This window comes from Oncorhynchus tshawytscha, linkage group LG26, assembly GCF_018296145.1.
Source record: "Oncorhynchus tshawytscha isolate Ot180627B linkage group LG26, Otsh_v2.0, whole genome shotgun sequence".
Lineage (NCBI taxonomy): Eukaryota > Metazoa > Chordata > Actinopteri > Salmoniformes > Salmonidae > Oncorhynchus > Oncorhynchus tshawytscha.
In genome coordinates, this window is record NC_056454.1 from 41969653 (window position 1) to 41993483 (window position 23831).

The following is a 23831-nucleotide window of genomic DNA, read 5'->3' on the forward strand; positions in this document are numbered from 1 at the left end:
AGCAAGGCTGACATTTTCACCTCATATCATTTCCTACACTAATACTTCCTATATGCTAGAAGCATTAACAATGACAAATCAGGGTGTTTGATCTTTAGGGCCAGGGCCCGGTTTCCCAAAAGTATCTTAAGGCTAAGTTCATGTTGGAACCTTGTGGGAAACCGGGCCCTGGGCTGATAATTCTAACATGCACCAAAGCCTTTCATCAATTTAAACATTTTATTAGCCAGACTCTTGAAAAAATAACTGTTTTCCTTTTACCTTTTTCTGTTCCTTTTATCAGTGGTTTGATCTGGAAAAAGTGACACATTGAAATGATTAAGCAGTCTGAGTGAGCTGGTGATTACGGCAATTAAATAAATATGGGAAAGAGTTGGAGGAGAACTTGTGTTGGTCTCCTAGGTGGGCATGGACTCTACAAAGTGGTGGGCATGGACTCTACAAAGTGGAGGGCATGGACTACAAAGTGGTGGGCATGGACTCTACAAAGTGGTGGGCATGGACTCTACAAAGTGGTGGGCATGGACTCTACAAAGTGGTGGGCATGGACTCTACAAAGTGGTGGGCATGGACTCTACAAAGTGGTGGGCATGGACTCTACAAAGTGGTGGGCATGGACTCTACAAAGTGGAGGGCATGGACTCTACAAAGTGGAGGGCATGGACTCTACAAAGTGGAGGGCATAGACTCTACAAAGTGGAGGGCATAGACTCTACAAAGTGGAGGGCATAGACTCTACAAAGTGGAGGGCATGGACTCTACAAGGTGTCAAAACTGTTCCACATGGATGCTGGTCCATGTTGATTCCAATGCTTGCCGCAATTGTGTCAAGTGGGCTGGATGTCCATTGGATGGTGGATCGTTCTTGATACACACGGGAAAATGTTGAGCATGAAAAACCCAGCAGCGTTGCAGTTCTTGACTCACTCAAACCGGTGCACCTGGCACCTACTACTGTACCATACCCTGTTCAAAGGCACTTCAATATTTTGTCTTGCCCATTCAGCCTCTGAATGGCACACATACACAATCCATGTCTCAATTTTCTCAAGGCTTAAAAATCCTTCTTTAACCTGTCTCCTCCTGTTCATCTACATTGATTGAAGGGGATTTAACAGGTGACTTCAATAAGGGTTCATAGCGTTCACCTGGATTCACCTGGTCAGTCTGTGTCTTGGAAAGATTTCCTAATGTTTTGCACATTCATTGTATAAAACAATATCTCCAGAGTTCTTTACACACACAACCTGGGTTCAAATACATGTGAATTTTAGTATTTTTTATTTAAAAAAATATTTTCAATGTGTTTGAGTATCTTCAAATAATGTGGCACAAATCAACTACTTCTATTGGAAGTGTTTGAAAGTATTTTCAAATACTATTTTCAAATACCTGGATGAAATGCATGGGAGTGTGTATGAGTCAGTGTATTTTAGTCATTTTGAGCCAGTGTGTATGAGTCAGTTTATTTGAGTCATTTTGAGCCAGTGTATATGAGTCAGTGTATATGAGTCAGTGTATATGAGCCAGTGTATATGAGTCCGTGTATATGAGTCAGTGTATATGAGCCAGTGTATATGAGTCCGTGTATATGAGTCCGTGTATATGAGTCAGTGTATTTGAGTCAGTGTATTTGAGTCAGTGTATTTGAGTCAATGTATTTGAGTCAGTGTATTTGAGTCAGTTTATTTTAAGTCAGTTAATTTTAGTCATTTTGAGCCAGTGTATATGAGTCAGTGTATTTGAGTCAGTGTATTTGAGTCAGTGTATTTGAGTCAGTGTATTTGAGTCAGTTTATTTTAAGTCAGTTAATTTTAGTCATTTTGAGCCAGTGTATATGAGTCAGTGTATTTGAGTCAGTTTATTTTAAATCAGTTTATTTGAGTCCTTTTGAATATTTTCAATTTTCGAAATACTTACTTCCAAATGTCTTTGAAAGTAACTGAAATACTCCCAAATGGTATTTTAACCCAGGTCTGACACACACACACACACACACACACACACACACACACACACACACACACACACACACACACACACACACACACACACACACACACACACACACACACACACACACACACACACACACACACACACACACACACACACACACACACACACACACACACACACACACACACACACACACACACACACAAACACTGTAATCTCATCTGGCCTGTGCTCCAGATACACTTTTAATCCCCTTCCCTGACATTCCAGGGGGATTGTGGTTCACAGCTGACCAACCCAGTCACCAGGGCACCCATATGCCCCTGTAATTATACCCCTCCATCCACCCCACGTACCCCCATCCACCCCCCGTACCACCCCTGTACCCCCTGTACTTATGTCCCCTTCCTCTCTTTCCTGTCTCATCCTTTCCATGGATCAGCAACCATCCATAAAATCTCTGTCATGGTTGTTCACGCTCCATTCTCTGCTTCTCTACAGTTCACAACACCCCTACCAGTCCAGGTGCAACGGCTTCATCAGTCCTATCACTGTTTCATTACATCAATGTAAGAACATTAAAGATAGGATCAAATTAACATTCGTACAAGGTAGTGTTCCTAATCTCTGGCCATTTTCAGAATCACAAGCACTTCGACCTAGCTACACTGTCACCCTCTTATTTAAAAAAATATATTAACCCCTCCCCAATCCACCCCCCCCCCCTTCAGAGGACAAATATTTTCCTCTCACTGTCAACTGTGTTTATTTTCAGCAAACTTAACGTGTGTAAATATTTGTATGAACATAACAAGATTCAAGAACTGAGACATAAACTGAACAAGTTCCACAGACATGTGACTAACAGAAATGGAATAATATGTCCCTGAACAAAGGGGGAGGGGTCAAAAGTAACAGTCAGTATTTGGTGTGGCCACCAGCTGCATTAAGTACTGCAGTGCATCTCCTCCTCATGGGCTGCACCAGATTTGCCAGTTCTTGCTGTGAGATGTTACCCCAGTCTTCCACCAAGGCACCTGCAAGTTCCCGGACATTTCTTGGGGAAATGGCCCTAGTCCTCACTCTCCAATCCAACAGGTCCCAGACGTGCTCAATGGGATTGAGATCTGGGCTCTTCGCTGGCCATGGCAGAACACGGATATTCCTGTCTTGCAGGAAATCACGCACAGACGAGCAGTATGGCTGGTGGCATTGTCATGCTGGAGGGTCATGTCAGGATGAGCCTGCAGGAAGGCAACCACATGAGGGAAGAGGATGTCTTCCCTGTGATGCACAGCATTGAGATTGCCTACAATGGCAACAAGCTCAGTCCGATGATGCTGTGACACACCGCCCTAGACCATGACAGACCCTCCACCTCCAAATCGATTCCACTCCAGAGTACAGGCCTCGGTGTAATGCTCATTCCTTCAACGATAAACGCGAATCAGACCATCACCCTTGGAGAGACATAACTGCCTTACAACAGGCCTACAAGGCCCCAGTCCAGCCTATTGTGGACAGTCTGAGCATTGATGGAGAGATTGTGCGTTCCTGGTGTAACTCAGCAGTTGTTGTTGCCATCCTGTACCTGTCCCGCAGGTGTGATGTTCGGATGTACTGATCCTGTGCAGGTGTTGTTACACATGGTCTGCCACTGCGAGGACGATCAGCTGTCCATCCTGTCTCCCTGTAGCGCTGTCTTAGGCGTCTCACAGTATGGGCATTACAATTTATTGCCCTGGCCACATCTGCTGTCCTCATGCCTCCTTGCAGCATGCCTAAGGCACGTTCACGCAGATGACCAGCGACCCTGGGCATCTTTCTTTTAGTGTTTTTCAGAGTCAGTAGAAAGGCTTCTTTAGTGTCCTAAGTTTTCATAACTGTGACCTTAATTGCCTACTGTCTGTAAGCTGTTAGTGTCTTAACGGCCATTCCACAGGTGCATGTTCATTAATTGTTTATGGTTCATTGAACAAGCATGAGAAACAGTGTTTAAACCCTTTACAATGAAGATCTGTGAAGTTGGAGTTTTACAAATGATCTTTGAAAGACAGGGTCCTGAAAAAGGGATGTTTCTTTTTTTTGCTGAGTTTAGATATGGAGACAATGGACAGCCTTGTTTTACTCCACTTAAAATCTATGTCAGGTAACCGTGTGTACTGTAGCCTACTTTATGTCAGGTGACCATGTGTACTGTAGCCTACTTTATGTCAGGTGAACATGTGTACTGTAGCCTACTTTATGTCAGGTGATCATGTGTACTGTAGCCTACTTTATGTCAGGTGACCATGTGTACTTTAGCCTACTTTATGTCAGGTGACCATGTGTACTGTAGCCTACTTTATGTCAGGTGACCATGTGTACTGTAGCCTACTTTATGTCAGGTGATCATGTGTACTGTAGCCTACTTTATGTCAGGTGACCATGTGTACTGTAGCCTACTTTATGTCAGGTGACCATGTGTACTGTAGCCTACTTTATGTCAGGTGATCATGTGTACTGTAGCCTACTTTATGTCAGGTGACCATGTGTACTGTAGCCTACTTTATGTCAGGTGACCATGTATACTGTAGCCTACTTTATGTCAGGTGATCATGTGTACTGTAGCCTACTTTATGTCAGGTGACCATGTATACTGTAGCCTACTTTATGTCAGGTGACCATGTATACTGTAGCCTACTTTATGTCAGGTGATCATGTGTACTGTAGCCTACTTTATGTCAGGTGACCATGTGTACTTTAGCCAACTTTATGTCAGGTGATCATGTGTACTGTAGCCTACTTTATGTCAGGTGATCATGTGTACTGTAGCCTACTTCATGTCAGGTGACCATGTGTACTGTAGCCTACTTTATGTCAGGTGATCATGTGTACTGTAGCCTACTTTATGTCAGGTGATCATGTGTACTGTAGCCTACTTTATGTCAGGTGACCATGTGTACTGTAGCCTACTTTATGTCAGGTGACCATGTATACTGTAGCCTACTTTTATGTCAGGTGATCATGTATACTGTAGCCTACTTTATGTCAGGTGATCATGTGAACTGTAGCCTACTTTATGTCAGGTGATCATGTGTACTGTAGCCTACTTTATGTCAGGTAACCATTGCCATTACAAGAATACCATTGCCACCGGCAACCACTTGTTTCAATGCACAGCGTCTGCTAAATGGCACAGGAATCCAGAGAGCCCTGTACTGTGCTGTGTCGTTGGGTGTTTCCCCTGCAGTGAGAGAGGACTTGATGTATTTCCATTGCAGATCCCTCTTCCCTGAGAGTCCTCGAAGGGTAATTAAAATCTCAGCAGGTAGAAGCTGAACAGGATATGCAGCCGTGCCCTCATACAATGAGGGTCATTCTTGAAACCCTGCACCAGCCAGGCATCCGACAACTAGGCCTGGAACAGCCCTCAATCACAATCACTAAAAACATGTCATTTAACAACCAGGCCTGGAACAGCCCTCAATCACAATCACTAAAAACATGTCATTTAACAACCAGGCCTGGAACAGCCCTCAATCACAATCACTAAAAACATGTCATTTAACAACCAGGCCTGGAACAGCCCTCAATCACAACATTTATATAAGGGTCAAGCTCTATATTTTCCTGTTGCAGGCTTCTCTCTCTGCTCTCTCCTCTCCCTCTTTCTCTCTCTGCTCTCCCTCTCTTTCTCTCTCTGCTCTCCCTCTCTTTCTCTCTCTGCTCCCCCCCCCCTCTCTCTCATGCTTCTGTATAGCTGTGGTTTCTCGTTGACTCCTCTAAACTCATGTTTCTGGGGTTCTCTTTTCCTACGGTGAGAGGCTGTGAGAGCAGATCTCTGGGCAACACAACCACTCCACCGGTCACCTTTAAATGAACAAAGATCCTGAGGCAAAAGAGAAAGAGGTTAATCCCTTTGAAAAAAAAAGGATTGGAAATGACACTGCAGGGTCTAAAGCCTGAGAACGCTATTGCTGTTTTCACTGCCCCTGAAAGAGGAGAAGGCAAAAAAAGAGAACAAGATATTTTTCTCCCACTGGCTGCCATACATATAGGGCTGTTTCCAGATTAGGACATCACCTAAGAACCCTAGCTACCACTGACGCCACCTCAGAGTGAAACCTAAAGCCTTTAGAATTTTCTACAAAGTCGACTTCATTTTCGCCGCGGAGTCCATATGCGGTCGGAAGAGGACAAAGGCCCCAGGATATTAACCCCCGACTCCCCTGGAGATCTATCCAACTGGGGTCATGTTCCCAAACAACGCCTCACTATGGGAGCAGTCTGAGGCCACTGGGACCAGACCCTAACTCACCATGGAGGACATCACCCAGTCCCAACAGATTTTACTGTTGTATTGTATTTGACTGTTTGTTTTGACTGTTTGTTTTGACTGTTTGCTCAAGTAATTTGGATCTGAATTGGAACAAAGCACCACAATTCACTTTATTTTCAATGTTAAACCGTGAATTTGTCATATTTACTCTTGAATGATTCACTTTTACGTAACGCCTATTGCTTATACTGTTGCATTCCATCCCTTTGTAGTCCAATACACCAGGTTGAGGAATGGTCGCTATGCTGATCTTCAGGACAGGGTAGCCCTACTGGTAGTATACAGTATACTACCAGTAGGGCTACCCTGCCCTGAGGATCAGCATAGCGACCATTCCTCAACCAAGGGGGACATAAACACTGTCCAGACTGAAGGGTTGTTTGTTTGCTTTGCCCCCGGGGCGGCAGGGTAGCCTAGTGTTTAGAGCTGACATGGTACAAATCTGTCGTTCTGCCCCTGAACAGGCAGTTAACCCACTGTTCCCAGGCCGTCATTGAAAATAAGAATTTGTTCTTAACTGACTTGCCTAGTTAAATAAAGTATTAGAACGGGGAATCAGGGGCATGTCAGAGGCACACAGGGGCCCGATCAACACTCCAGAGATGGCTTATCAGGAACTGCTGCCGATTCTACTGATGACATGGGTCTGCTCGGTTCCGAGGAGTCATCCTCAGATGTCACTTTTATATTTATGACCACTGAAAGTTGGACGGGTAGAAAAACAAACAGATTTATAGGCACCACACTGGGGCTGGGGGCTGGGGCTGGGACTGGGGCTGGGGCTGGGGGCAGGGGCTGGGACTGGGGGCTGGGGCTGGGACTGGGACTGGGCTGGGGCTGGGGCTGGGGCTGGGGCTGGGGCTGGGGCTGGGCCTGGGGCTGGGGCTGGGACTGGGGCTGGGGCTGGTGCTGGGGCTGGGACTGGGGCTGGGGCTGGGGCTGGGGCTGGGACTGGGGCTGGGGCCACAATTGATGGAAATTCTGCAATCTGTGGAAAAGGGACGGATATGAATAGCAATGGAATGCAGATACATGGCAAAAATGGGACATCTATCAAATGATCCTCACCTACAGGAATCTCCCACTAATTCCTATTGTAGTGAGAGGACGAAGCGTAGTGATTGAATGCTGATTCTCTTGTCTGACTCTGAATGGGTATTCAGGCCTAGTTTGGTCAGACCATTGGTTGAATTGGTATCCAGCACTACAGTATTATTGTTTTGTTGCTCAAATAACACTTATCTCATACGCCATTGACTAAGTGGTCATGTCTTCATCTTTAATATGAAGTTACAAAGTCATTCACATCTATATATACAGTTATTTACAAAAACATTGCATGTAAAAAAACAGAGATGATATTTACATAATATCAATTGGCACAACATAACATGCAACAGCCACATTATCAATGTTGATAAACTCATGCAAACGCACTTGTACGGTGCTTCTCTAGAGTCAGATTAAGGCAACATCTGGCAAGATATGTTGGCTCTCAGGTCACAATGCAAAAGACCTTGTGAAATATTTTAAAGATAAACTCTAGTATTTCCTGATTGATTTAAAGGGGAACCACATGTTCTAGCCCTTAAAGGGATACTTCGGGATTTTGGCAATGAGGCTCTTTATCTACTTACCCAGAGTCAGATGAACTCATGAATACCATTTTCATGACTCTGTGTCCAGTATGAAGGATAGAGGTTATTTCGCGAGCCAATGTGAAGTAGCTTTAGCACAATGACTGGAAGTCTATGGGTATCTGCTAGCATGCTAACAGTGAAACTACCTCTAACGTCCTTCGTACTTGACACAGAGACATAAAATGGTGTCCATGAGTTCATCTGACTCTAGGAAAATAGATAAAGGGCCTCATTGCCAAAATCCCAAAGAATTCCTTTGTTTACCCCATAAATAGGACCCTGTGTTTTGAGCAATCGTCACATGACCTGGATTTGAACCTTTATTTAAAGCTGCCCCCTTTTTCTGTTTATTTCAGATGGTCCAGAACCATCTTCAGACAAATGCAAATCGGGTGCAATTCTCATTTCTGGATGAGCTCAGAATACAGGATAAAATCTTGCTGTGATAGTGGACAACACAAGGCCCGCCATAAAAAAACTGAATGTAATTGATCAAATGTGAACAGAGCAGACTACAGTAGATAAAAACGTGTGCCATCTGTAAATCACGCTTCACTCTTTTCCTCTCAGCATTTGCCTGTAACTGAACAGACAGCAGAGATGGAGGCTTGCACACCTTGGTTCAAATACCATTTGAAATGACCGGTCTCCTCTATGTCTCGGGCGGTCAGCCTAAACAAATCATAAAAGCCTGGAGAACAATAACACTGTATTTGCTTACTCTGCATTTTTCTCGGCCAGCCAGGCAGCCACGCCGGCCAACAAAGAGTGATGGATGACAAACATGTCACGAAACACCGTATAAACACCAGAGTTATGTGTCACGAGAACGGAAAACATTAAAACAGGGGTGAGTAAAAGACTGAAGAGCATCCTGTGTGGCTCAGTTGGTTGAGCAACGCCAAGGTTGTGGGTTTGATTCCCACAGGGGACAAGTATGAAAATGTATTCACTTCCTACTGTAAGGAGCTCTGGTTAAGAGCATATGTAATGTAGTATCAGTAAATAATGGTGTCATGCATCGTTTCCTCTCACTAAAACTGCAGTTAAGTGTTAGAATTACAGTACAGCTCCCGAAGCCTAGCCCAAGTGCTGTGCTTAGCTATGGGGGTAGCTTACTGTACTGTACGGAAAGTCTGATTTGTTTTTCATCATCGGAAAATGTTAAGCCAAAATAGACCTGCAATTAACTTTAATCCTTTTTAAGGTTTGAGGAAATAGTTTTTCCACAACAGAAACACCCCCTCATGCAAAGCGTTCTACGTTTGTTTGATGCGCACCAGGCTCTCATTCCGTTGTTAAAAAGACTCTCCACATACTACACATAAAAACATGAGCAGTGCCTATGTTATCTGTTCCACTTGACCTAAATGCTAACATTTCACACATACATATTCACTGTCTAACAACCATGTTCCTTAAAAAAATAAATACTATGTATATGTACATAATGTGTCAAACATACAACCTGGGGAACTGACTCACAAATGTGAAAACATAAAAACACAAAAAAGGTTCAAGCAGACTATTCCTCACAGAAGCTGCTGTCTGTCTGTTATTCTTCCTCATCACTGGAAAATATTGCAGCTTTTACAATGACCTATAGCCTACTGACGAGTCCAGACACGCCACCGTTTCACCTCCTTCTGTCCCTGTGCAGAAGACTAGTAGGGGGAGAATGATGCAATGTCATACTGTGATATTTAGTATGTTTGATCCTTCACGATTGACAGCCATATTACCTATTTCAGAAGCAGTGTCGAGCTCTAAGTGCTTGTTTTATTGAGGCCCTGCATAACGATGAAAGGTATTCAAAACGGGTTTCCTATTGAATTAAAAGGGAAATAAATTGTCCAAAACCTGCAGTGAGTCCTATCTCCATCGGGTGTATATTGAGTCCATCTAGTCGTATCAGACTTTCAACTGTTAAATAAAATGCTATATATATATATATATATATGTGTGTTTCTCTCCACTGGTCAGACATAGGTGGAGATGAGCAGGGTGAAGTAGAGCAGGCTGGATGTTAGTGTGTAGCACTGTGAGAGCCCTGTGGTGCCGCTGAGGGGTGAGGTGGTGGCGAACACAGCTTCTGTCACGTTCCAGGGGAGAGGAAGGTTACAGATATTTCCCTCACAGCATGCTGTGCAAACCTAAGGAGAAAAGTTTCACCATTAGATACAACTCTCTCTCTCTCTCTCTCTCTCTCTCTCTCTCTCTCTCCCTTCCTCCAGTGGAATCAATTTCAGTTTTCCATTTTTACTAACAGACATCGGGCCTTTAGTATAGCCTTTGACAGACATATAGTCTATAGTATTGAATATGGCGTTTACTTCTAAAGGGAATGCTCCTTTTGAAATGTTTCACGCATCCTTTCATAAAGTTAATGTCCAACTTTTATATAAGGGTCAAGCTCTATCTTTTCCTGTTGCAGGCTTCTCTCTCTGCTCTCTCTCTCCCCTCTCTCTCTCTCTGCACTCCCTCTCTGTCCCCCCTCTCTCTCCCCCTCTCTCTCTCTCTGCTCTCTCTCCTCTCTGTCTCCCCTCTCTCTCTCTCTCTCCTCTCTGTCTCCTCTCTCTCTCCTCTCTGTCTCTCCTCTCTGTCTCTCTCTCCTCTCTCTCTCTCTCTCTCTCTCCTCTCTGCTCTCTCCTCTCTGTCTCCTCTCTCTCTCTCTCCTCTCTGTCTCCCTCTCTCTCTCTCCTCTCTGTCTCCCACTCTCTCTCTCTCCTCTCTGTCTCCCCTCTCTCTCTCTCTCTCTCTCTCTCCTCTCTGTCTCCCCCTCTCTCTCTCCTCTCTGTCTCCCCCTCTCTCTCTCTCTCTCTCTCTCTCTCTCCTCTCTCTCTCCTCTCTCTCTCCTCTCTGTCTCTCCTCTCTGTCTCTCCTCTCTGTCTCTCTCTCTCCTCTCTCTCTCTCCTCTCTGTCTCTCTCTCTCTCTCTCCTCTCTGTCTCTCCCTCTCTGTCTCCTCTCTCTCCCCCCTCTCTCTCTCTCTCTCTCTCTCCTCTCTGTCTCCCCTCTCTGTCTCCTCTCTCTCCCCCTCTCTCTCTCTCTCTCTCTCTCCTCTCTGTCTCCCCTCTCTGTCTCTCTCTCTCTCTCTCTCTCTCTCTCTCCTCTCTGTCTCTCCTCTCTGTCTCTCCTCTCTGTCTCCCCCTCTCTCTCTCCTCTCTGTCTCTCCTCTCTCTCCAGGGGAATCATGCAGACTTCCCAGGTTGTGAGGACACACCTTTCACCAGGGATTAGAATGGCAGTGTACTGGAGTGAGAACTGTGGTGGTGACATGGACTGGGCCGTAACATAAAGGGCCATGTTCACATAGTCTGACCCTGGGTATTGACCCCCTCGGCCAATATTAAGTAAATATTATTTAAAGTACTACTTAAGTAGTTTTGGGGGAATCTGTACTTGACTTTACTATTTATATTTTTGACAACTTTTACTTTTACTTTACTATATTCATAAAGAAACTAATGTACTTTTTACTCTATACATTTTCCTTGACACAAAAAAGTACTCGTTACATTTGTAATACTTTGCAGGACAGGAAAATGGTCCAATTCATACATGTATCAAGAGAACATCCCTGGTCACCCCTACTGTCTCTGATCTGGAGGACTCACTAATCAGAGAACATCCCTGGTCACCCCTACTGTCTCTGATCTGGAGGACTCACTAATCAGAGAACATCCCTGGTCACCCCTACTGTCTCTGATCTGGAGGACTCACTAATCAGAGAACATCCCTGGTCACCCCTACTGTCTCTGATCTGGCATACTCACTAAGCGCACATTCTTCATTTGTAAATCATGTCTGAGTGTGCCTCCAGTTTATTCATTTAAATGGTGCCTGTCTGGTTTGCTTAATATAAGAATTTTTCTTATTTTCCAAGTAAGAAAATGCCATGCCCAAGGTCAACCAGAATAATTACGCCAGAGAAACCCCTACCCCACATCATTCCATTCTATCCTCCCAACACCAGGCCAAACTATTCCCCTCTTCCCATCTTGAATCTAACCTCCCAACACTATTCCCCTTATTGAATACTCCCCACTCCTTACCCTGGTTCCTTCATTGTCTTCTTCAGAGCATCCAGTAGAGAGGCAGTCTCCCAAAGCCACACAACGCTTTGTCACAGAGACACTGTCCCCCTCCATGTCCATCTTGTGCCGCGTGTAACAGTATCTAGCCTCTGTTGAGAATAATAAAGATAGTAAATAAGACATATTGACCTGGTAGCTACAATACCACTTTTTGGTTAGCATGGATGGATACTGAGTTAACTCAGCTTAACCAGGGACTAAGAATTGAGAGAAAAACTGTTGTTATTTTTTTTCTGTTCAGTTTGTAGGATAAAAACACCACAGACTAACTCCATCTAACGCCTCTGCCAAACGGCGTCTAAATTGAAGCCTCTGCCATACGGTATCTGAATTGACACCTTTACCATACGGTATCTGAATTGACACCTTTACCATACGGTATCTGAATTGACACCTCTGCCATACGGTATCTGAATTGACACCTTTACCATACGGTATCTGAATTGACACCTTTACCATACGGTATCTGAATTGACACCTTTACCATACGGTATCTGAATTGACACCTCTGCCATACGGTATCTGAATTGACACCTCTGCCATACGGTATCTGAATTGACACCTTTACCATACGGTATCTGAATTGACACCTTTACCATACGGTATCTGAATTGACACCTCTGCCATACGGTATCTGAATTGACACCTTTACCATACGGTATCTGAATTGACACGGTATCTCTGCCATACGGTATCTGAATTGACACCTTTACCATACGGTATCTGAATTGACACCTTTACCATACGGTATCTGAATTGACACCTCTGCCATACGGTATCTGAACCTTTTGATCACCTCTGCCATACGGTATCTGAATTGACACCTTTACCATACGGTATCTGAATTGACACCTTTACCATACGGTATCTGAATTGACACCACATACGGTATCTGCCATACGGTATCTGAATTGACACCTCTGCCATACGGTATCTGAATTGACACCTTTACCATACGGTATCTGAATTGACACCTTTACCATACGGTATCTGAATTGACACCTTTACCATACGGTATCTGAATTGACACCTCTGCCATACGGTATCTGAATTGACACCTTTACCATACGGTATCTGAATTGACACCTTTACCATATCTGAATTGTATCTGAATTGACACCTTTACCATACGGTATCTGAATTGACACCTCTGCCATACGGTATCTGAATTGACACCTCTGCCATACGGTATCTGAATTGACACGGTATCTTTACCATACGGTATCTGAATTGACACCTTTACCATACGGTATCTGAATTGACACCTTTACCATACGGTATCTGAATTGACACCTTTACCATACGGTATCTGAATTGACACCTTTACCATACGGTATCTGAATTGACACCTCTGCCATACGGTATCTGAATTGACACCTCTGCCATACGGTATCTGAATTGACACCTTTACCATACGGTATCTGAATTGACACCTTTACCATACGGTATCTGAATTGACACCTTTACCATACGGTATCTGAATTGACACCTTTACCATACGGTATCTGAATTGACACACGGTATCTGAATTGTTACCATACGGTATCTGAATTGACACCTTTACCATACGGTATCTGAATTGACACCGTTACCATACGGTATCTGAATTGACACCTTTACCATACGGTATCTGAATTGACACCTTTACCATACGGTATCTGAATTGACACCTTTACCATACAGTATCTGAATTGACGCCTTTACCATACGGTATCTGAATTGACACCTTTACCATACGGTATCTGAATTGACACCTTTACCATACGGTATCTGAATTGACGCCTTTACCATACGGTATCTGATATACTCCAAAGTGACACATCACCTTGGTCACTTTTAGTATCAAACCCACTAAAACCTGGAGGAAATGCCAATCATACCATGTTACACAGTGCATTCCAGGCAGTTTAGGTCAAGCACAGCATCTCTCTATCCAACAATCTATGAAGTTGTTATTCATACAAACAATGTGTCTTGTCTAGGGCTCGGCCACAGTAACTCATTAGTCCTTAAGAGAGTGCTGTAAATCTGGCCTGATTGTGGTCGCGACACGCTAACTCTCTTGATGAGGTTAGCTATTTATGAGGTAAACATGTCAACAGCAGGGTGACATTATACTCAATAATACACAGGTACAGAGGCCTCCATTGAACCAATAGAGTGTTAATTTCTAACTTTGTTGGAAGCACTTGGAGAAAGAACACCTAATGAGAACACCTAATCTAAATACAATATAAGAGAAGGCCTATCTGAGAGCAGAGGGAGTGTAGAATTTACACATTCAGTATTACTTCCTGAGCTTAAAGTCCTAATGTAATCATCAACAGTGCTGAGAAGAACAATGGTTTGTCCTGGTGGTCTGACTCACCTTGTGGGCAGTACAGGTCTGGCGCCCAGCGATTACACTCATAGTTGTCAGGTGCTTCTTCACAGGTGAAGCACTTGAACCCGCCTGGGAATGGAGGAGCTGCGGAAACATACACACACTTAGAAGGGGTCATGCACAGGGCACTGGGACAGCCATAACGAATCACCTTAACAGACATGAATAAGCTATATACAGATGTTCTGAAACATTTAATAAGTTATACACTGAGTGTACAAAACATTAGGAACGTGATCGACTGACCAGGTGAATCCAGGTGATCCCTTATTGATGTCACTTGTTAAATCCACCTCAATCAGTGTAGATGAACGGGAGGACACAGGTTAAATAATGATTTTTAAGCTTTGAGACAATAGAGACATGGGTTGTGCCATTCAGAGGGTGAATGGGTAAGACAAAATATTTAAGTGCCTTTGGTAGTAAGGGTCAGGCGCACCGGTTTGAGTGTGTCGAGAACTGCAACGTTGCTGGGTTTTTCACGCTCAACAGTTTTCTGTGTGTATCAAGAATGGTCCACCACCCAAAGGACATCCAGCCAACTTGACACAACTGTGGTAAGCATTGGAGTCAACATGGGCCAGCATCCCTGTGGAACACTTGACATCTTGTAGAGTCCATGCCCTGACGAATTGAGGCTGTTCTGAGAGCAAAAGGGGCTGCCACTCAATAGTAGGAAGATGTTCCTAATGTTTTGTACACTCAGTGTATACAGAGGTTCTGAAATGTTGAATAAGATTTGCAAGTTCATACCATAAACTGAGTTAATAACATTAGTTTAGGAAATCTGGCCAGAAAAATATGAAACATCTGGATAATTAAGATGGATAAAAAAGTTTGGAATGCATCGAAGGCCTTATTTTGGATTGGTTTAATATAGTCACACTTCTAATATGGACTCTGAGAAACCATTGTCTGGGGGAACTCAGTCCTTCCAAACATATACTGTAGTTTAATCTATCTCTCTTTATAGCTGTTATCACCAGCCAAGCCATTTATCTCTCTCCCACAATTGTTCTCATATAGACCTATAGTGTCAAGTACAGTTTAACCCATCATGCACTCTGCTAATCAAGTAAAACACTAAGACTAAGAGCATGTAGCCCAGTTGCTCCCTTCCCTTCTCAATGATTGGTCCCCAGAGGTTGGAAAATGTCCATGGATGCCATATGTTGTGAGCAAACAGACAAGGAAGCTGTTAGTCTTTCCAATTTCGCACCATTACATTAATCTAATTGGCCAGGTCCACACCCTTCCCTAGTGACAGCTGAAGGTCTGCAGAGCAGGCAAACACCATTTAGAACACAAAGTATGTTGCCAATCACCATGGCTACATCTCCAATGGCACCCTATTCCCCATGTAGTGCACTATATATCCTAAAGGGCTCTGCTCAAAAGTAGTGCAGTTCATAGGGAATAGGGTCCCCTTTGGGACGCATACCATGATACTGCCATGCCATGGCTAGCTAGACCATGATACCACCATGCCATGTCTAGCTAGACCATGATACCACCATGCCATGTCTAGCTAGACCATGATACCGCCATGCCATGTCTAGCTAGACCATGATACCGCCATGCCATGTCTAGCTAGACCATGATACCACCATGCCATGTCTAGCTAGACCATGATACCACCATGCCATGTCTAGCTAGACCATGATACCGCAATGCCATGTCTAGCTAGACCATGATACCACCTTGCCATGGCTAGCCTGACCATGATACCGCCTTGCCATGTCTAGCTAGACCATGATACCGCCTTGCCATGGCTAGCTAGACCACGATACTGCCTTGCCATGGCTAGCTAGACCATGATATTGCCTTGCCATGTCTAGCTAGACCATGATATCGCTTTGTCATGGCTAGCTAGACCATGATACTGCCTTACCGTGGCTAGCTAGCTAGACCATGATACCGTCTTGCCATGGCTAGCTAGACCATGATATCTCCTTGCCATGGCTAGCTAGACCATGATACTGCCGTTGCCATGGCTAGGTAGACCATGATACCGTCTTGCCATGGCTAGCTAGACCATGATATCTCCTTGCCATGGCTAGCTAGACCATGATACTGCCGTTGCCATGGCTAGGTAGACCATGATACCGTCTTGCTATGGCTAGCTAGACCATGATATCTCCTTCCCATGGCTAGCTAGACCATGATACTGCCTTGCCATGGCTAGGTAGACCATGATACTGCCTTGCCATGGCTAGGTAGACCATGATACTGCCTTGCCATGGCTAGGTAAACCATGATACTGCCTTGCCATGGCTAGGTAGACCATGATACCGCCTTGCCATGGCTAGGTAGACCATGATACCGCCTTGCCATGGCTAGGTAAACCATGATACTGCCTTGCCATGGCTAGGTAGACCATGATACCGCCTTGCCATGGCTAGGTAGACCATGATACCGCCTTGCCATGGCTAGGTAGACCATGATACCGCCTTGCCATGGCTATCTAGCTAGACTACTCCTTCATCTCCCCAGGAAATCTGTCTCGTTACCATATCACTCCCTAGCAGCCCTCACACACACACACACACACACACACACACACACACACACACACACACACACACACACACACACACACACACACACACACACAATTACCCTTCCACATGCTCACATGTATACACTCACACACACACACAGCTACCCACACAAGCCAACTAACTTGCGTACACACACACACCAAATCCCCAGAGGGGCTAGAGGGGTGGCCTCGAGCCGACACAGATATCTCCAGTATCCCGGAAACCTGATCCCGGGAGTTCTGTCTCTCTGTGATGAAAGAGACACAGATCTTAAGAGTTTGCTTTCTGGCTATGCAGGGGCCTGTTTCTGAGACGTGGGAGGGCTGACCTCTAACATGCCCGCGCCCTGGGGAGAGTTAGGGTTGTTTCAGACCATAATCTAGCGGCTTATACCTGGCATATGTCCTTCTCAGAGGCCTACAGTATAGTGACCCAGCCTGTTGTTGTACACTGACTGGGGTGAGGGGAGGGCCAGGGGAGAAAGAGAGAGTGAGAGGGAGAGAGACAGATTGACAGAGAGAGAGAAAGCGTGAGAGAGAGAGAGAGAGAGAAAAAGCGTGAGAGAGAGAGAGAGAGAGAGAGAGAGAGAGAGAGAAAGCGTGAGAGAAAGCGAGAGAGAGAGAGAGAGAGAGAGAGAAAGCGTGAGAGAAAGCGAGAGAGAGAGAGAAAGCGTGAGAGAGAGAGAGAGAGAGAGAGAGAGAGAGAGAGAGAGAGAGAGAGAGAGAAAGCGTGTGAGAGAGAAAGCGTGAGAGAGAGAGAGAGAGAGAGAGAAAGCGTGTGAGAGAGAGAGAGAGAGAAGAGAGTGAGAGAGAGAGAGAGAGAGAGAGAGGAGAGAGAGAGAGAGAGAGAAAGCGTGTGAGAGAGAGAGAGAAAGCGTGAGAGAGAGAGAGAGCGAGAGAGAAGAGAGAAAAAGTTGTGGCTTGGGAACATGATCTAATTGACACTGAGGACCAATTAGTGAGCGTCCACATTCTGGCCACGCTGGAACATTCTGTTTGAGTCATAAGGACAGCCAAAGGACAATAATCAAACAGTTACCCTCAGCTGGGTCTTGTTGATCATCATCACATTGCTGGTTCATGCCACTAGAATTCTAATCCACATGACAGTTATTTGCTGTTAGTATTGTCTTGGATTTGTTGTTAATGGAAGTCATAAATATCATACACGATAAGAGACAAAGCCACAGTGCTGTAAAAAAAAAATTGTCCCCTTTCAGATTTTCTCTACTTCAAGCAAAACCTAATTTTAGATAAAGGGAACCTGAGTTTACAAATAACAAACAAATATATATATATATATATACTTATTTTATTTAGTCAATAAACAATGTTATGCAACACCCAATTCCCCTGTGTGAAAAAGTAATGACCCCCTTACACTCAGTAACTGGTTGTACCACCTTTAGCTACAATGACTGCAACCAAATGCTTCCTATAGTTGTTGATCAATCTCTCACGTTGCTGTGGAGAAATTTCAGCCCACTCTTCCATGCAGAACTGGTTTAACTCAGCGACATTTGTGGGTTTTCAAACATGAACTGCTTGTTTTAAGTCCTGCCACAACATCTCAATTGGGATTAGGTCTGGACTTTGACAAGACCATTTAAAAACTTCAAATTTGTTGACCATTTTCATGTCGACTTGATTGTGTGTTTTGGATCGTCTTGCTGCATGACTCAGCTGAGCTTCAGCTCACAGACAGATGGCCTGACATTCTCCTGTAGAATTCTCTGATACAGAGCAGAATTCATGGTTCCTTCTATTAAGGCAAGTTGTCCAGGTCCTGAGGCAGCAAAGCATCCCCAAACCATCACACTAGCACCACCATGCTTCAGCGTTGGTATGCGGTTCTTACTGTGGAATGCAGTGTTTGGTTTTCAGCAGACATAATGGAACCCACCTCATCCAAAAAGTTAACTCAAGTTTGCCAAAAAGCACCTGGATGATCATCAAGACTCTTGGAAGAATGTTCTATGGACAGATGAGACAAAAGTATAACTTTTTGGACGACATGGAAATATTAAATAGCCATCAATAACATATAGATGCTAATATACAGTGTGTAAAATGTTGCTAATGGGTGGATGAGACTAAAGAGGGCAGAAAGCCCTGACAACATGGGGCGTCTAACTGCCCAGTAGCTATGCACGGAGTCACGTGACCCTACACCTCAGATCAACGAGACGTGCCTGGTGGTGCAGAGGGGTGGGGGGTGGAGAAGGGTGTGGCGGGGTGCAGAGGGGTGGGGAGGCAGCAGACAGTTGCTGTGCCAGCTGTGGATCTGTCTGGTTAGGCTGGGGATCACAAGTTCACTGGATACCCCTAACTGCTATTCATGCATAGCCTCTGACCCACTTTTTCATAACCCTTAAAGAGATTCTCCGGTACTTTTGTTTACTTTTTTTTAGCAAATAGTCCTGAAAGTAGGCTCCCGAGCCAAAAGTGGTCCCCAAAAATATAATAATAAAAACTATTACTTGAGGGATGGAGGTAGATGATATCCTGTTCTGTGAAGTCCTTTGATTGTGTCATTTTCAGCCAATCAGCGAGGACCATCAGCAGTAGGACCCAGGCCACTGCAGGCCAGGGTTCCATTGCTGGCCGCGGCTTCACACATGCAGGTCTCTGATTGGACAACAACACGATGACACCTGCAGAGGAAAAGAGAGCCCACATGTAACCCGATTCTTAGTTAAAGTACCTGTTTGAGTCTATATAAAATCATGCTTCATTTTGCACAATGCAGACAATCCCTTTGGATGTCTGATCAAGGCTTCCTGACTGCCTATCCCAACTACATGCCATGGAACAGTGACCCATGGGTGTCTCCAGCCCTATTAGAAAACACAGAGGAAAGCCACTAGACATCCACCAGACCAGAAACAACAGAGCAGTGTTCCTCATTGCAGCTGCGTCCGAAATGGCATCCTTTTTCCGATGTAGTGCACTACTTTTGACCAGGGCCTGTACGTCTTTAGGTAAAAGTAGTGCACTGCGTATGGAATTGGGTGCCAGTTGGGACGCAACCTACATCTATTATCCCCCCAGTCAAACATCTCCTCACTAGTTCCAAGGACAGTCTGCCAGGGACCAGGCCAGATGCATCATCAGCCCTCATACAGTTTTCATTCTGATCGAGCTCAGTCTTAGCGCAGGGAGAAAAGAGTAACAGAGCTAGACATGGATTAACAGTTGGGAGAGTAATAAACAGTGGATGCACGCAACAATGTCTTGCAGACCAAGGATGTCACAGATGACACCTAACATATTTTGAACAAGATATTTCAAGGTATCAATTGAGAATAGTCTAATCTTGGGCACATTAAAGACACACCCCTCTACAGAAAGTCCTTTTTTCAGAGTGTTTTTTAAAATGTATTTATTTATTTATCCTTTATTTAACTAGGCAATTCAGTTAAGATAAAAATCTTATTTACCTTTGTCACGTTCTGACCTTTATTTCCTTTGTTACAATCTCTACCCGGCACAGCCAGAAGAGGACTGGCCACCCCACATAGCCTGGTTCCTCTCTAGGTTTCTTCCTAGGTTTTGGCCTTTCTAGGGAGTTTTTCCTAGCCACCGTGCTTCTACACCTGCATTGCTTGCTGTTTGGGGTTTTAGGCTGGGTTTCTGTACAGCACTTTGAGATATCAGCTGATGTACGAAGGGCTATATAAATCAATTTGATTTGATTTGATTTGTTTTGTCTTTATTTAGTATGGTCAGGGCGTGAGTTGGGGTGGGCAGTCTATGTGTGTTTTTCTATGTTTTTCCATTTCTATGTTTGGCCTGATATGGTTCTCAATCAGAGGCAGCTGTTTATCATTGTCCTTGATTGAGAACAATATTTAGGTAGCCTGGGTTTCAATGTTGGTTTGTTGGTGTTTGTTTCCGTGTCTGTCACCACACGGGACTGATTCGGTTTGGTTTTCGGTCATGGTCACAGTTATTGTTTTGTAGTTCTTAGTGTTCAATTTGTTTTATAATAAAAGATATTGACACTTACCAAGCTGCATTTTGGTCCGATCCCTGCTCCACCTCCTCTTCAGACAAAGAGGAGGAATTCTGCGGTTAGAACCTTTTATTTAATTTATTTAGGCAAGTAGGTTAAGAACAAATTCCTATTTACAGCCGACAACGGCCAAACCCTAACGATGCAGGGCCAAATGTGCACCACCCTATGGGACTCCCAATCAGAGCCGGTTGTGAAATAGCCTGGAATCAAACCAGGGTGTCTGTAGTGGCACCTCTAGCACTGAGATGCAGTGCCTTAGACCCCTGCGCCACTCGGAAGCCCCAGTGTGTAGCAGGTGCAGTGTTGATTAGTTATGATACTCAGCTCTAACATTCATGTGTGTGAAAAAAAGGATTTGACAGCATCTCAAATTATTTTGATTTCGGGGAAAATGAGCAGTTTATTATCTTATCTTGTTCCGTAGAGTAAGAGCAGAAAGCTAATCAGAGGAAAGATTAGAAGACAGCTCTTTCAGAAAGTGTTCACACCCCTTTACTTTTTCCACATTTTGTTGTGTTACAACTTGAATTTAAAATGTATTAAATTGAGATTTTGTGTCACTAATCCACACACAATACCCCATAATGTAAAATGTTGTTTATAGAAAATGTTAGAAATTAATAAAAAAAATGTAATGCTGAAATGTCTTGAAGCAATAATCCCTTTGTTATGACAAGCCTAAATAAATTCTGGAGTAAAAATGTGCTTAACAAATTGCAAAAAAGTTGCTTGGACTCAATCCGTGTTCAATAATAGTGGTTAACATGATGACTACCACATCTCTGTACCGCACACATACAGATCATTGTAAGGTTCCTCAATCGAGTAGGGAATTTGACACACAGATTCAAACACAAAGACCAGGGATGTTTTCAATGCCTTGCAAAGAAGGGCACCTATTGATAGATGGGTAAAAAATAAAAGCAGACATTGAATATTTTGAGCATGGTGAAACTATTATTTACACCCCGTCACTACAAAGATACAGGCCAATGGTGATTTTAAAACAGTTACAGAGTTTAATGGCTGTGATGGGAGAAAACTGAGGATGGATCAACAACATTGTTCTTACTCCACAAAACGAACCTAATTGAGTGAAAAGAAGGAAGCCTGTACAGAATTTAAAAAACATGCATCCTGTTTGCAACAAGGAATTTAAGGAATACTGCAAAAAATTTGGCAAAGAAATGAACTTTTTGTCCTGAATAAAAAAAAGTTTGGTTTTTGGGAAAATCCAACACATCACATCAATGAGTAACACTATTCATATTTTCAAGCATGGGGGAGGCGGCATCATGTATTTGGGTATGCTTGACATTGGCAAGGGAGTTTTTTAAAATAAAAACAAATGGAATACAGGTCGCTATAAGCACAGGCAAAATCCTACAGAAAAACCTGGTTCAGTCTGCACTCGGAGACAAATTCACCTTTCAGCAGGAGAATAACCTAAAACAGGCCAAATCTACGCTGGAGTTGCTTAACAAGACAGCATTGAATGTTCCTGAGTGGCCTAGTTACAGTTCTGACTTAAATGTCTTGAAAATCTATGGCAAGACAAGAAAATGGCTGTCTAGCAATGATCAACAATCAACTTGATAGTGCTTGAAGAATTAAAAAATAATAATAATAGGGAAATATTGTACAATCCAAGTGTGGAAAGCTCTTAGAGACACCCAAAATCGCAGCCAAAGGTGCTTCTACAAAGTATTGACTCAGGGGTGTGAATACTGAAATAAATAAGATATTTTGGTATTTCATTTTCAATACGTTTGCAAAAAATTCTAAAAACATGTTTTGACTTTGTCAATATGGGGTATTGTGAGTAGATGCGTGAGAAAAAAATATGTAATCCATTTTGAATTCAGGATGTAAATCAATGACTCTGTCAATCACCACATTCTTATTGGCAGACTCAACAGCCATGGTTTCTCAAATGATTGCCTCATCTGGTTCACCAACTACTTCTCTGATAGAGTTCAGTATGTAAAATGGGAGGGCCTGTTGTCCGGACCTCTGGCAGTCTCTATGGGGGTGCCACAGGTTTCAATTTTTGGGCCAACTTTCTTCTCTGTATACATCAATGATGTTGCTCTTGCTGCTGGTGATTCTCTGATTCACCGCCACGCAGATGACACCATTCAGTATACTTCTGGTCCTTCTTTGGACACTGTGTTAACTAACCTCCAGACGAGCTTCAATGCCATACAACTCTTCTTCCGTGGCCTCCAACTGCCCTTAAATGCAAGTAAAACCAAATGCATGCTCTTCAACTGATCGCTGCCCGCACCTGCCCGCCCATGCAGCATCCCTACTCTGGACGGTTCTGACCTAGAATATGTGGACAACTACAAATACCTAGCTGTCTGGTTAGACTGTAAACTCTCCTTCCAGACTCACATTAAACATCCCCAATCCTAAATTAAATCTAGAATCGGCTTCCTATTTCGCAACAAAGCATCCTTCACTCATGCTGCCAAACATACCCTCGTAAAACTGACCATCCTACCGATCCTCGACTTCAGCGATGTCATTTATAAAATAGCCTCCAACACTCTACACAACCAATTGTATGCAGTCTATCACAGTGCCATCCGTTTTGTCACCAAAGCCCCATACACTACCCACCACAGCAACCTGTACGCTTCGTTGGCTGGCCCTCGCTTCATATCCATCGCCAAACCCACTGGCTCCAGGTCATCTATAAGCCTCTGCTAGGTAAAGCCCCGCCTTATCTCAGCTCACTGGTCACCATAGCAGCACCCACTCGTAGCATGCGCTCCAGCAGGTATATCTCACTGGTCACCCCCCAAAGCCAATTCCACCTTTGGCCGCCTTCCCTTCCAGTTCTCTGCTGCCAATGACAGGAACAAACT

General features: G+C 44.0%; 1 protein-coding gene across 1 annotated transcript in view; it reads right to left on the bottom strand.

Moving 5' to 3' along the window:
- Positions 1 to 7538: 7538 nt before the first annotated feature.
- The window catches only part of LOC112225641 (ly6/PLAUR domain-containing protein 6), a 41119-nt gene continuing 24826 nt past the window's right edge, over positions 7539 to 23831 (bottom strand). Inside the window, exons 2-5 of the mRNA XM_024389765.2 lie at positions 19421 to 19594; positions 14384 to 14482; positions 11974 to 12104; positions 7539 to 10073 (exon numbers count right to left, since the gene is read on the bottom strand). Of these exons, the coding sequence (XP_024245533.1) occupies positions 9900 to 10073; positions 11974 to 12104; positions 14384 to 14482; positions 19421 to 19538 (522 nt within the window). The 5' untranslated portion in view covers positions 19539 to 19594 and the 3' untranslated portion in view covers positions 7539 to 9899. The remainder of the gene's footprint in view (positions 10074 to 11973; positions 12105 to 14383; positions 14483 to 19420; positions 19595 to 23831) is intronic.